This window comes from Mobula birostris, chromosome 6 (assembly GCF_030028105.1).
Source record: "Mobula birostris isolate sMobBir1 chromosome 6, sMobBir1.hap1, whole genome shotgun sequence".
Lineage (NCBI taxonomy): Eukaryota > Metazoa > Chordata > Chondrichthyes > Myliobatiformes > Myliobatidae > Mobula > Mobula birostris.
In genome coordinates, this window is record NC_092375.1 from 67,969,869 (window position 1) to 67,984,462 (window position 14,594).

Sequence of the window (14,594 nt, forward strand, 5' to 3'; positions counted from 1 at the left end):
AAATCAATTTCAGTGTTGAATATGTCCACAGGTCTCTGGGACTGAGAATAACAGATTTGCAGTACTTTGATCTGGCATAGAAACAGATGAAAAGATATATGCATTGAAACATGCTGCATGCTCCAGCTACAGCCCCAGGCACACAACAGGATAAAGATTGCTTTTGCCAATGTTAACAAGATTAGTATGGCAGAATGCGGGGCTATCTCCAGACTGGAGCATTTAGGTCTTGTTATTAAATTGGCCTTTGCTATTGCAAAGCATGATACAGGAGATTACAAGAACAGGAAACCTGGGAACTTACTTAGAATCATTGAGCTATATAGCATGAAAACAGGCCTTTTGGCCCAACTGGTCTATGCCGATGAAGATTTCTATCTAACCTAGTCCCATATGCCCATGTTTGGCCTATATCTCTCTAAACCTTCCCCATCCATGTACCTGTTAACACTGGCGAAAGCAGTCTTTATCCTGCTGTGTATGTGCCTGGATCTGTAACTGGAGCATGCAGCATGTTTCACTGCATATATCTTTTCATTCGTTTCTGTGCCAGATCAAAGTACTATAAATCTGTTATTCTCGGTCCCAGACACTTGTGGGTTCTCACTTATTGGACAAATTTAACACTGAAATTGATAAGCTTTTTCAGATATTAGGGCAATCTAAGGAATTATACAGGTTAAGGGTACTTGAAAAGCACCTTTTAAATATTGTTAATGAACTTGCCTTAACCATTTCTTTTGGCAGTTTTTTCCATCTACTAACCTCTGGGTGAAGTTGTCCCTCAGGTTCCCGTTAAATCTTGCCCTTCTCACCACAAGTCTGTGCCTTCTAGTTCTTGATTCCCTAACTCTGGGAAACAAACTGTTACTATATCAACATTTACTCTATCATAATTTTATACACTTCTGTAAGATCACACCTCATTCCCCTATGCTCCAATTAATAATGTGTCTTGCTCAACCCCACTCCATTAAATAAAAACCGTTCCATCTCTCCCTCCATAACTCAGTACTTTGAACTTCAGCAATATATCCTCATAACTCTCCCTTATACTCCTTCCAGCTTAATAGCATCTTTCCTTTAGCAGGGTAAACAAAACTGAACATAATATTCCCCATGCGGCCTCACCAATGTCTTATACAACAACAACATAACACCTTACCTTCTATATTCAATGCCCTAACTAATGAAGGCCAGCACTCCAAAGCCTTTTTCACCACCTGTCTACTTGCAACACCAGTTCCAAGGAACCATATAATTGTACTCCCAGGTCCATTTGTTCTGTCAACACTCACCAAAGCCCTATAGTTCACTGTGAAAGTCCTACCCTCATTTGTCTTGTCATAGTGCAACATTTCACACATATATGAATTAAACTTCATTTGCCCTTCCTTGGCCCACTTACCCAACTAATCATGATTCCTCTGTAAATCTTGATAACCATCTTCACTGTCATTGACACCTTCTATTTTAGTGGCTTATGCAAATTAACTAACCAGGCCTTGTACATTCTCATCCAAATTATTGATATTGATGACAAGCAGTAATGGTCCTGGCATGAGTCTCTGGGGAACACTACTAATCACAGGTCTCCAGTTGGAACAACTTTCCATCATCTTCCTCTGTTTCCTACCATCAAGTCTTCTACCACAAACTCTTCCTTCCATCACCAACCCAATTATGGAGCCAATTAGCTAGCTAGTCTTGGATCCTTTTTGCTTTAAGCTCTGGTCAGCCTTCCATGCAGGAACTTGTCAGAGACCTTACTGAACTCTAAAAAGGCAATGTCTACTGCTCTGCCTTTGTCAATCGCCTTAGTCACCTTCTCACAAAAAAAGCAAATTAGTGAGGTGGAATTTCTCCCACACTTATAATCCCTGAACAGTCCCTCCTTTTTCAATAGTATATAAATCCCACCTCTTGGGATTTACCCCAATAGTTTCCTACCATAGATACCATTGGTTTATCGCTGTTGCCTTTCATCAATAAATGAACAGCATTAGCTATCCATCAGTATTCCATTACCTCACCTATGGCTAACGAAGATGTAAAATCTCTGTCAGGGCCCCAGCTCTCTCAAGATTCAAGTTTATTAATTCAAAGTTCAAAGTACATTTATTAGCAAAGTATGTATAAATTATACAAACATGAGATTTGTCTGCTTACAGACAGCCACAAAATAAGAAACCCAAAAGAATCCATTTAAAAAAGAAACCAACAAACTCCCAATGCACAGAGCAAAAACAAAACAACATTGTGCAAATAATAAAAGCCAGGAACAGTATTCAAAATAGACACAAGACCCAGAGAAGGCCCATAGCCTCAGCCTCAGTTCATCACAGTGGGGCAAATCGTCATGGAGCTCGCAGACACAAAGCATGGAGCAACTGGAGTGGTTTCCACAGCCTCAGACTCAATGAAGAGGAGAGCAGAGCAGTGAGCAGCCCGACCCTCGCCTCCAGTCCTGACACCCAGCCTTTTCAATCCATCTGGTCCAGCGTTTAAATCATCCGAACACTAGATCATTCCCCGCACTAGAGCCCAGGCCCTGTCGCTTCAATACGCTCTGGGCCTGGACCCCATTGCCATGTTTCAGACCATACCCAACCTTTACAAATCAGCCCAGCATTTAGATCAATTTAACCTTGCTCTCGGTTTAAGTGGACGGACCCTGAAACTACTCCACTCCGCTCACTCCAATTTCATCTCCAACTCCAACCACTTCTCTTCGAGCACTAGATGGGAGGTAGGATAATAGGATGGAAAATGAAGATGCAAATCTTCAAAATGCCCTCAAACCCCAGTCAAAAAATGTACAATTATATTAAACCTTGCAAGAAACATGCAACACAGCACTGTTAAAAATGGTAACATATGAGGGACAATAAAACATTTTATTGCTCTGTTGCAAAATGAAATTTTACTATAGCTGCATTAGTGTATCAAACCCTTAAGAGCTTACAAATGAATGCACATAAAGATAATTCCCAAAGATGCTAGATCTGATTAATAGGGTCTCTGTCATCCTAAAATACATAATTTAATGACAAACAATGTATATAGCTAAGCAATGGAGCCTTTTAGTGTCCAAATAAGCTTTGTTGAGAGCAACTGCAAAATTTTGATTTCATGATTACCATAATGATTAGATTTTAGCTAAATTGACAGGCTTCATCTCATGGGTTTTGCATAGTTAATCAGCCTTGTATATTTCTGCTTTCTGGCAACATTATTTTTTGCTTTTCAAGATGACCTGATATTCTGACTAGTTTTGAAAAGCATAAAGAACAACATTTAATTTTGTATTATAAAAACTAGAATTTTGAGCTTAACAAGAGTCACATTGAAGTCACTCTACTATTCTTAGTTCATATGTGTACAGACCATATTTCCACTTTTTGTGTACTTGTCCTTAGGAAATGTTGGCTAGAAAGAACTAGAGTCTACAAATCAATTAATTCAGATGAATCAAGGACAGCAGAAGTAGATAAAGACCAATGGCCTTGGTTCCTGCCATGAAGTTGAAGGAATGGAGGCTGCCATTTTGTGAAGCTGTTCTGCATCCTCCATTTTGTGAACCAGTTTTACTCAGCTGATTCGGTGTTTTAAAGTAGATGTTTCAGGTAATCTGCTAGACTAGAGATCCTTTCCAAACAAGAGATTAATTATGTGGTGTTCTTTGGTATGATATGACATGCAGATTTGTGAATGGTGGAGTGTGTGTCTGTCCTGAGTGATTTGAGCAGATTACTCATTTGGTAACTGATTTAGAACAAAGAGCTATAAATTACTGTTTGTTACATGCAGAATAGGGCAATAAATGCATGCTGGCTTGCACCAAGCCAATAAGAAGGTGACATAGGTAAAGTCAGATGACCTAGAGCCAACGAGATTGAAATGGAACATTTAAACCGATAGGAAGTGTTAAAATGTAAGGAGCTTCAAATGCAAAGCAGCGACATCTCCCCAAAGACTACACATTGTGGACATGGAAAACCCACATCACAGCATAGATTACTTTCCTGGTTTTTACCTTTTCTATTCTTTGGCTCTTCATGGAGGGTTGGGGAAACTTGGTTGGTGTGCACACAGATATTCAGTTGCATAAATTTGCATGCTTTTTAGTTGAGATAATAACGGTACTTATCAGTAAATACAGATTCTCTCTGTGCCTAACTAATCATTATAACTAAGTGGTAATCCTTGTAACAGAAATATAAAACATTAATTTTTCTAATTAAGTGGTTCCAGGAATATTAAAGACCTGTGCAGGCACGACTTGGGTGTCAAAAATGGAGAGTTTTCTGTTTACAGAAATGTGTGATGCAGCAACATATGGCCTGCAAATTTATTGAGTCCAGGTAGAAGTAAGACAGCGGTGCCGGCTAATCAATGTGATATTAAAATTTTGGCATGGTGCAAAGTATTACTCTAAGTTAAAATGAAGATGAAAATACTTTAATTCAAGAAAGATTCTGAGATCACTTCAAAATAATATAATAGTATCTTTTTAGATCTGCCTAAGTGGTCAGACAAAATTTCAGCTTAACATTCAATAAGGCACCACATAGGAGATTAGTGGGTAAAATCAGAGCTCATGGCATTGGGAGGAGGATATTGACATGGATAGAAAACTGGTTGGCAAATAGAAAGCAAAGGGTAGCAGTGAATGGGTGTTTCTCGAAATGGCAGGTGGTGACTAGTGGGGTGCCACAGGGCTCGGTATTGGGACCACAGCTGTTTACGATTTACGTCAATGATTTAGAGGAAGGCATTGTGAATAACATCAGCAAACTTGCTGATGATATTAAGCTGGGTGGCAGTGTGACATGTGATGAAGATGTTAGGGGAATTCAAGGTGACTTGGATAGGCTGGGTGAGTGGGCAGAAACTTGGCAGATGGCGTTTAATGTGAATAAGTGTGAGGTTATTCACTTTGGGAGCTAGAACAGGAAGACAGATTATTATCTGAATGGTGTGGAGTTAGGTAAGGGAGAAATACAAAGAGATCTAGGAGTACTTGTTCATCAGTCTCTGAAGGTGAATGAGCAAGTGCAGCAGGCAGTGAAGAAGGCTAATGGAATGTTGGCCTTTATTACAAAGGGAATTGAGTACAAGAGCAAGGAAATCCTTTTGCATTGTACAGGGCCCTGGTGAGACCACACCTGGAGTATTGTGTGCAGTTTTGGTCTCCAGGGTTAAGGAAGGACATCCTAGCTGTGGAGGAGGTGCAGCGTAGGTTCACTAGCTTAATTCTTGGGATGTCCGGACTGTCTTACGCAGAGAGGTTAGAGAGACTGGGCTGGTACACGCTGGAATTAAGGAGATTGAGGGGGGATCTGATTGAGACATATAAGATTATTAAGGGATTGGACAAGATAGAGGCAGGAAATATGTTCCAGATGCTGGGAGAGTCCAGTACCAGAGGGTATGGTTTAAGAATAAGGGGTAGGTCATTTAGGACAGAGTTGAGGAGGAACTTCTTCTCCCAGAGAGTTGTGGAGGTGTGGAACGCGCTGCCTCAGAAGGCAGTGGAGGCCAATTCTCTGGATGCTTTCAAGGAGGAGCTAGATAGGTATCTTATGGATAGGGGAATCAAGGGTTATGGGGACAAGGCAGGAACCAGGTATTGATAGTAGATGATCAGCCATGATCTCAGGATGGCGGTGCAGGCTCGACGGGCCGAATGGTCTACTTCTGCACCTATTGTCTATTGTCTATTCCATTGAATGGGTAGTACCATTGCAACACTTTCTCAGGCTGAATTAAAGTAACCGATTTAATCATTGCAATTGAACTTGACACAACTGTATTACAAATCAGAAGTAAATGTGCTGTCACTAAGTGATAATAAATGAGAACAAATAAAATTAGAGAAGGAGGAATGCAAAAGGAATGATAGAGAAACAAAAGAGAGAAAGAAGAGATGTGGGAGAAGTAAAGAGGAGAACAAAGCAGAGAATGAAGAAGAGGAGAATCTAAAGAATGATTGAAGGTGCATGGGATACAGCCAAGGGAATGAGAAAACTACACCGATGAGGACAGAGAATTTGCCTCTATGTCAGAAAGCTCACCGTGATTCCAGAATTATATCGCTGTTGCAGGAAGAAAATTCACTGCAAACTATCCGAGAAGATATTTTTGTCAGATTCAGACATGAAAGCTGGTGAAGAAGTAGCTTGATAGAGTAGATTAAATATGGGTAGACAAGGTATGGTGGCAGAGGTAAGGTTGCCAGTCATTACATCAGGAAGCCAAACTCTCCATAACTGGAGAAGACTGAGTTTTTATTCAGATAACATAATTTTGGAGAACTTTCTAATTCAAGCACTGTTACATATGGAAGATTTCAAAATTTAACATGTTGGTTCTTAAATTTTCTATAATCGAAATTATAACATTGACAATCACACTTCATAACAGACGAGTTTTACAGACTGATGATTGAAACAATGCATTAACATCTGAATAGAAATGGAGACAGAGAAGTTACTTTTTTAATGGAAGAATAAAGAACAAGGAAAAAATATTCCCAAATACAAATCATGGTATGGAGAAGATAGAGAATTTTTTAAGTTTGACCTGCTGAGTTCCTCCAGCATTTTGGGGGTGTTGCTCCTGATGATATCAAGAAATGATTGAGTAAACATTATCCTCGTAGTAGTACAGAAGTCATAGAATCATAGAGTCTTAGAGCAATACAGGCCTGTCTAGTCCATGCCGAACTATTATTCTGCCTAGTCCCAACAATCTGCGCTGAGAGCATAGCCCTCCATACCTCTCCCATCCTTATATTTATCCGTGCTTCTCTTAAATGTTGGAAGTGAACCCACATCCACTACTACCACTGACAATTCATTCCACACTCTCTCCACCCCGACTGAAGAAGCTTGCTCAGTAGTTCGGTGACCAGAACTGCACACAATACTCCAAATTTGGCCTCACCAACATCTTATACAACTTCAACATAACATCTCAACTCCTGCACTCGATGCCCTGATTTATAACAACCTAATGTACCAAAAGTTCTCTTTACGACCCTGTCTATCTGTGATGCCACTTTCAAGAAATTACCATAAATGATGGAAAAACTTTTGTTAAGATACAAGTCATTCACTTCAGCATGGCCAGCTCTTGTTGTCAAAGGATAGATATGGCTTCTCTGGCTGAATTTCTGTTAAGTGGTTATTACCCAAATGGGAGACTCAACAAATATAATGGCATTGAATGTTTAAGGTACTATAGGTAATTAGACTTCTTGGACATAATCATTGCATGATACTTCCTTTGCACAAATAGTTCTTGCTACTCACCAGTGCATGTCTCAATATTGTCTAGTTCTTATAACATGCAGGCATTTGATGAGAAGATGCAAATGGAATTGAACATAGTGCAATCATCAGTAAATATTACCTGCTTCTGACCTTATGATGGAAGGAAGGTCATTGATGAAGCCCCTGAAGATGATTATACCCAAGTTACTGCTCTGGTATTCCTATAGCAATGTCCTTAGTTTTGGATGATTGACTTCCAACAGCCATGATCACCTTCTTTTGTGTAAGATATATCGCCAGTCATTGGATTGTTTTGGCCCTGGTGCCCATTGATTTCAGGGTTAATTGACTTGATGAAGTGCTGTCATGATGCCAAGATTAGTTACTTAGTTCACAAATGGAATTCAACTGAGTTCAAATGTGGTCAACTGAAGACAGGAAAATAATTCTGGTTGAGCTGACTGTGCCTTGGGAGGAGGGATGGGAAGAGGTCCACAAGAGAAAGGCCTTGAAGTACCAGCCCTTAGTGCAGGAAAGCAAAGACAAGGGATGGCAAGCATGGATGTTCCCTGTGGAGATCGGCTGCAGAGGTTTCCCAGCCAAATCAGCATGGCGGTTGTTGTCAGCTCTGGGCCTGGACAAAAGGAGCAAAAAACAAACAGCTCGTAGGATAGGGGAAGAGGCAGAACGAGCCTCTTGTTGGATTTGGAGTAGGCGAGAGGAGGGAAGATGGAAGTCAGGAACAAATGGGCAGTGATTAGGCCACCACTGCCGGCCCACCAACTGGAGAGTGTCGTGATTAAGGGTCAAAACGCTCTGTGAAGGTTGGGAACCACCTGATGACATCTGCTTCTGGCTGAAGGCTATGGCTACCTTATACGGTATCTGGAGAATGCACCCTAACAGGTGTATGTAACAAGCACCTCTTTAAGTCCATGTTTGGATAAAAGTTATGAAAGCTGAGCAAAATTCAAACAAGGCATCAAAGACCAATTAATTGGTGGGTAAGTGTTACTTAGCAGGACTGCTGACAAAATTTTGCATCACTTTGCTGATAACGGAGCAGTAATTAGCCAAACTGGATTTATCCTGTTTTGTCCTGACAGGAGGTAGCAAAACATATTTTCCACGTTGTTGGATTCATAAGTGCATTGAACGATTTTTATGCATTGAATGATTTAGTCAAAGGTGCAGGAAATTCTGAAGCTCAAAAGGTCAAATGACACTAGAACTAGAGATCATTGGTTAAGGGTAAAAGGTAAAATGTTTCAGAGGAACATGAGGAGTAACCTCTTTACTCAGAGGGTGGTGAGAATGTGGAACAAGTCACCAGTGGAAGTGGTATATGTGGGTTCAATAGCAACATTTAGGAGAAGTTTGGAAAGGTACATAGATGAGAAAAGTGTGGAGAGCTATGGTCCGGGTACAGGTGGATGGGATTAGGCAGGTGATCAGGCTGGCATGATCAAGGTGTGATATGGTGCTCTATGACTCTTGAGATAGCAGTCACACATCAAAAGTATGATGAAATACTGTCCAATTACCTGAATAGGTAAGGCCCCAACGGTACTCAAAAAGTTCAACACACCCTGCCAAAGCTATCCATTTAATTGGCATTCCTACCATCATGCTAAGCAATCATCCCCTTTATAACAAGAATATTGTTTACCATCTACAGCATATATAAACCCAGCCAATTCTGAGAGCAGCTTCCAAACCTACAACCACAACCACATAGCTAGAATGCACGTTGGATCTTCATCACATGAAATCTCCTGTCTTTGTCACCTAATATCCTGAATAGAAGATACATTGCTAATCCTTTGGAGTGGGTAGGCTTAGTTTCTGTAACTCACTCCCACAATGCTGTTCGCTAGTACCTTCACCAGAAGAACTGCTGCACAACTATGCTGAGGTTGCCCACAATATCTTCAAAGGATTTGGTAAGGACAATGAATGCCATCTTTACTGAGGATGACAATTATAAAAAATAAACAAAATATCCAATACATTTTAAATAAAGCATGTGATGTACACTGCTGATGAAACACTGCCGGGACCACCAGAACCAAAAACAGTTACTTTTCCCAAGCAAAAGGTTGATCAACACCTCCCCACCCACTAACCCACCCCTCCACACCCCCCATGAACACTACTTTATGATTTTCTGTCAGTCAACTTATGTACAGACACTACGGTGCCCAGCATCACTTTATGGACATACAAACAATCCATTTATATAAGCTATCTTAAGTATTCATATTTATTAGACCATAAGACCATAAATTATAGGAGCAGAAGTAGGCCATTCAGCCCATTGAGTCTGCTCCGCCATTCAATCATGGGCTGATCCAATTCTTCCAGTCATCCCCACTCCCCTGCCTTCTCCCCGTACCCTTTGATGCCCTGGCTAATCAAGAACCTATCAATCTTCGCCTTAAGTGCACCCAATGACTTGGTCTCTTCAGCTGCTCGTGGCAACAAATTCCACAGATTTACCACCATCTGACTAAAGTAATTTCTCCGCATCTCTGTTCCAAATGGATGTCCTCCAATCCTGGAGTCGTGCCCTTTTGTCCTAGACTCCCCTACCATGGGAAATAACTTTAACATATCTAATCTGTTCAGGTCTTTTAACATTTCTATGAGATCCCCCCTCATTCTCCTGAACTCCAGGAAATACAGCCCAAGAGCTGCCAGACGGTAGCCCTTTCATTCTTGGAATCATTCTCGTGAATTTTCTCTGAACCCTCTCCAACGTCAGTATATCCTATCTAAAATAAGGAGCCCAAAATTGCACACAATACTCCAAGTGTGGTCTCATGAGTGCCTTATAGAGCTTCAACATCACATCCCTGCTTTTATATTCTATACCTCTAGAAATGAATGCCAACATTGCATTTGCCTTCTTCACCACCGACTCAACCTGGAGGTTAATCTTTAGGGTATCCTGCATAAGAACTCCCAAGTCCCTTTGCATCTCTGCATTTTGAATTCTCTCCCCATCTAAGTAATAGCCTGCCCCTTTATTTCTTCCACCAAAGTGCACGACCATACACTTTCCAATATTGTATTTCATTTGCCACTTCTTTGCCCATTCCCCTAAATTATCTCAGTCTCTCTGCAGGCTCTATTTCCTCAACACTACCCACTTTGTATCTTTGTATCACCAGCAAATTTAACCAGAAAATCCATTAATCCCATAGTCCAAATCATTGACATGTATTGTTAAAAGCAGCGGTCCCGACACTGACCACTGTGGAACTCCACTGGTAACCGGCAGCCAGCCAGAATAGTATCCCTTTATTCCCACTCTCTGTTTTCTACTGATCAGCCAATGCTCCACCCATGCTAGTAACTCCCCTGTAATTCCATGGGCTCTTACCTTGTTAAGCAGCCTCGTGTGTGGCACCTTGTCAAAGGCCTTCTGAAAATCCAAGAACAGCATATCTACTACACCTCCTTTGTCTACCCTGCTTGTAATTTCCTCAAAATAATTGTAGTAGGTTAGTCAGGCAGGATTTTCCTTTCAGGAAACCATGCTGGCTTTGGCCTATCTTGTCATGTGCCTCCAGGTATTCTGTAATCTCCTCCCTAACAATCAATTCCAACAACTTTCCAACCACTAATGTTATGCTAACATTTTCTTTCTCTTGCCTCCCACCCTTCTTAAATAGCGGAGTAACATTTGTAATTTTCAGTCATCCGGTACAATGCCAGAATCTATCGATTCTTGAAAGATCATTGTTAATGCCTCCACAATCTCTCCAGCTACTTCCTTCAGAATCCAAGGGTACATTCCATCAGGTCCAGGAGATTAATCCACTCTCAGATCATTAAGCTTCCTGAGCACTTTCTTTTATTGTGCTTTTATTATTCTGTTCTTCATCTTATTGTGCTTTTTTTGTTGCATTGGATCCGGAGTAACACTTATTTTGTTCTCCTTTACACTTGCGTACTGGAAATGACATTAAATGATCTTGAATCTTGAATTATGAAAAGTAAACCAGTCAGCACTTCTTGCAGTCCAGAAAATGAAATAGTTACGCAAGAAACTATTTCCATGCACCAAAGGAAACCATAGGTGTATTCATCCTTGCTTTCTAATTCTTCATTTCATCATTTTTTGAATTTATCTTTGTTTCATATCAATCCACATTACTCAGAAGATGAAAATAGTTTTACTGTTTTTCTCGCACAAGTGAATAAAGAACCAAGAAACAGCTTTTGGGGCAGGGGTTCTTAGTTTTAATGAATGATTTTCATTCCCACAACAAATTCTTGAAACTCCTGTCTCAATGGCAAAGTTCCTTAATGGATTTTAGTCTACAAATATTGAGGAACTTTTAGTCCTAGTGAAATGTTTCATGGTGAGAAATAGCACTGTATGCCTTGGACATACCAGCATTGTTCTGGACAGATACATTTGTACTATTTGATTTGCACTAAATTATGGTTTTTATTTACTGAGGCAATGAGTGTTTATTGTAATTTGCTGATCTTATAATCCTACATCCTTATTATTCTCTGATAATCTTACGTGTGGTACCTTGTCAAAGGCTTTCACAATATAACCCTCACATTGTGTTCAGTGTTTATCATTTTCTCTAATAATGTTGCAGTGATAAACAAGTTAACAATCCCATTTTCAATGTAAATTATTAGATGTCACAGAAGTACTAATTGACTTTAATCACAGATTAAAATTTAAGAAGTAATTTATTCAATCAGCACCTATGCACATTAAAATCTATGAAGCAAACATGTTTTATAATCCCTAAAATATGCCTGAATGCAAAAAAAAACATTCATACTTTACCCATTTTACTCAAGTTCAGACTTCCAGTCATCAAATGTGATTTGGAATTTATCCTGTGTACTCTGGCAATAGGAAGCGATATTTCACTTGGACTTTCAAAGTGTTTTGGCGTGGACACCTCCACACTGTAGTTAATAATTTTTGGCCTTTTGGAATCTTTTACAGTGGAGTACAGTGCTTTTGTCTGTTTAAATAAAATGTAAAAAATACTACATTTACTTCTGTGAGAAATGAAATATGAAGAACTTATTTATTATGATATTTGTTTTTACTCTTCATTCTTCTGATGCAGTAAAACATAAAATATCAATCTGCTCAGTGTTGCAACACCTTTTCTCTCACCAACAGCAGCCCAAACAGTGCTACTGAGTGATGCAACAATTCTCTTCCACTCCTTCCAATCTTGTCTACTGCATCTAATGTTCATAATTTGGTCTCTTGGATACTGGAGAAACCAAACACAGACTGGATGATCACAGGCTCTGGAGAAGGTGCAGACAAGCTTCACCAAGATGTTGCCTGAATTGAAGTGCATTAGCTATAAAGAGATTTTTTTTAAATGCACCTCTACTTCATCGTGCTTGTTCAAATGACAATCTACCTGACTTGACTTGCTATGTGGTTGCAGCATTTTCCATTTTTATTTCAGGTTTCCAATATCTTCAGTTTTGATTTCAATCTTCTTTTGGCCAAGCTTTCCCGTTCTCCAAGAACAATTCACTATTCCAAGATCACCCAAAAACGTTAAAATTATGCTCAATTCCACCAAATTTCAGTTTTGACTCTATCCCATGACCACTGACTGATATTGAACCCAGCTGTTCAGCAAGACTAAAATTAGTCTCAAATGTTATATTCCTTCCATCACAACTGTCTTCTTTCACCTTATTTATCAAATCCGCCTCTGAACCCTCATATATTCCAAATTGTTTCCTCCAAACTGAACGGATCCAAATAACATCAGCCTTCAACAACTTTCTCACCGTCCACCCTTCCTGAATTTGTATAAAATGGTCATTCTGCCCCACCATTTCATTCATCAATATTGACTGATGCCCTAATTTCGAAGTTCTCTTTGAAATCCTCCCATCTCTCATTTCTTGTAATCACATGACCCAAGAAGATGAATTCCTCCAACTCCAGACTCTTCAGTGCCCATCACTTCCTTGAGCAGGTAAAAGCAAATTAAAAACTCTAAAATTTCCTTTCCTCTTGAAACACGATCACTGGCAACATAGTACCTCATCACATTATTTGCATAATTTACACCATCGCCTTTTCTAAGCATTTGCACACGAATGTTTGAGATTTTGAATGATATCTTCACACGATACTGTTTGGGAATGGTCAAGTCAGACAATGAGATATTGACTAATCTGGCTGAAGACATCGATTTAGCTTCTCAGATGCTTTTCCGTAATATATCACTTTGGCTAAAATAATTCCCTTTGAAAGGAGCCTTTCCTACAGCCATCAAAGTGGACTGTGTTGCTCTGGCAAAGCACACCTCCACACTCCACACACCACTGTCATTGGACTAATCACCAGAGGTTATGAATCCAACTACCACCAGGAAGCAAACAAACTGGTGCCATAAGAATAACTTGGAGCTGAACCATGGAGATGCACATCAAATTGAGGAGAAATATGTCTCCTCTCCACCCATTCATCATCAACAACTTTACGATTAGTACTGTTTCAACATTAAGGTATCTGGGTAGAACCACATCTCCTTCATAAACAAAAAGGTTCGACAGAAGAATTACTTCTTATGGCAGTTGGTAAAATTCCATCTTCCCCAGAACACGCTGGTGCAATTCTACACTGCAATCATAGAGAGCATCCTCATATCAACCTTTACTCTCTGGTTTGATGCAGTATCCTCTCACAATATACGAACACTTCAGCAAACTTTCAAGTCAGCAGAAAAGGCTGTTGGCTGCAGTCTACCATCACTGTGTCCAGGACAAAGAAGTGGGCATGAATATCAATGTGGACACTACCCGCGCTGCAAACTGCCTTTTGCAAAGCACCCTTCTGGAAAGTGCTATTGGGTTATTACAACAAAAACGTCATACCATCTTAAAAGTTTTATCCCCAAGGCAGTTAATCTGATCAAACATTCAAGTTAGATCCTCCACCCATTTCTATCTATTACCCCTGTCAGTGCATTGTAAACACTTTACACCGCTTTTTATAATGCTGTTTAAATTGTAAATACATGCTGGCACTTAAGTATCGATGCCCCTTATATTCCATATTCATACCTTTAACTTCTAACTTTGCTTTTCATGTAATTCTTTACTTTTTTATAATGGTTTAACGTTGTTGTTTTTGTTGCATTTTGTGCCCTGACCAACACACCACACCACAATAAGTTCCTAATACATGTCAAAGTATATGTTCAATATAATTGATCCATAGATTTTCTAAAGCTTTTCGAAAGCTGAATTTGTATACATCCAGAAAAGGTAAAAGGACTGACTCAGCAGTCAGTG

General features: G+C 39.8%; 1 protein-coding gene across 1 annotated transcript in view; it reads right to left on the reverse strand.

Annotated features, from left to right (window-relative positions):
- Positions 1-14,594, reverse strand: part of LOC140199082 (cilia- and flagella-associated protein 47-like) — a 697,686-nt gene that overhangs the window by 327,094 nt on the left and 355,998 nt on the right. Inside the window, exon 45 of the mRNA XM_072260570.1 lies at positions 12,097-12,280. Coding sequence (XP_072116671.1) covers positions 12,097-12,280 — 184 coding nt within the window. The remainder of the gene's footprint in view (positions 1-12,096; positions 12,281-14,594) is intronic.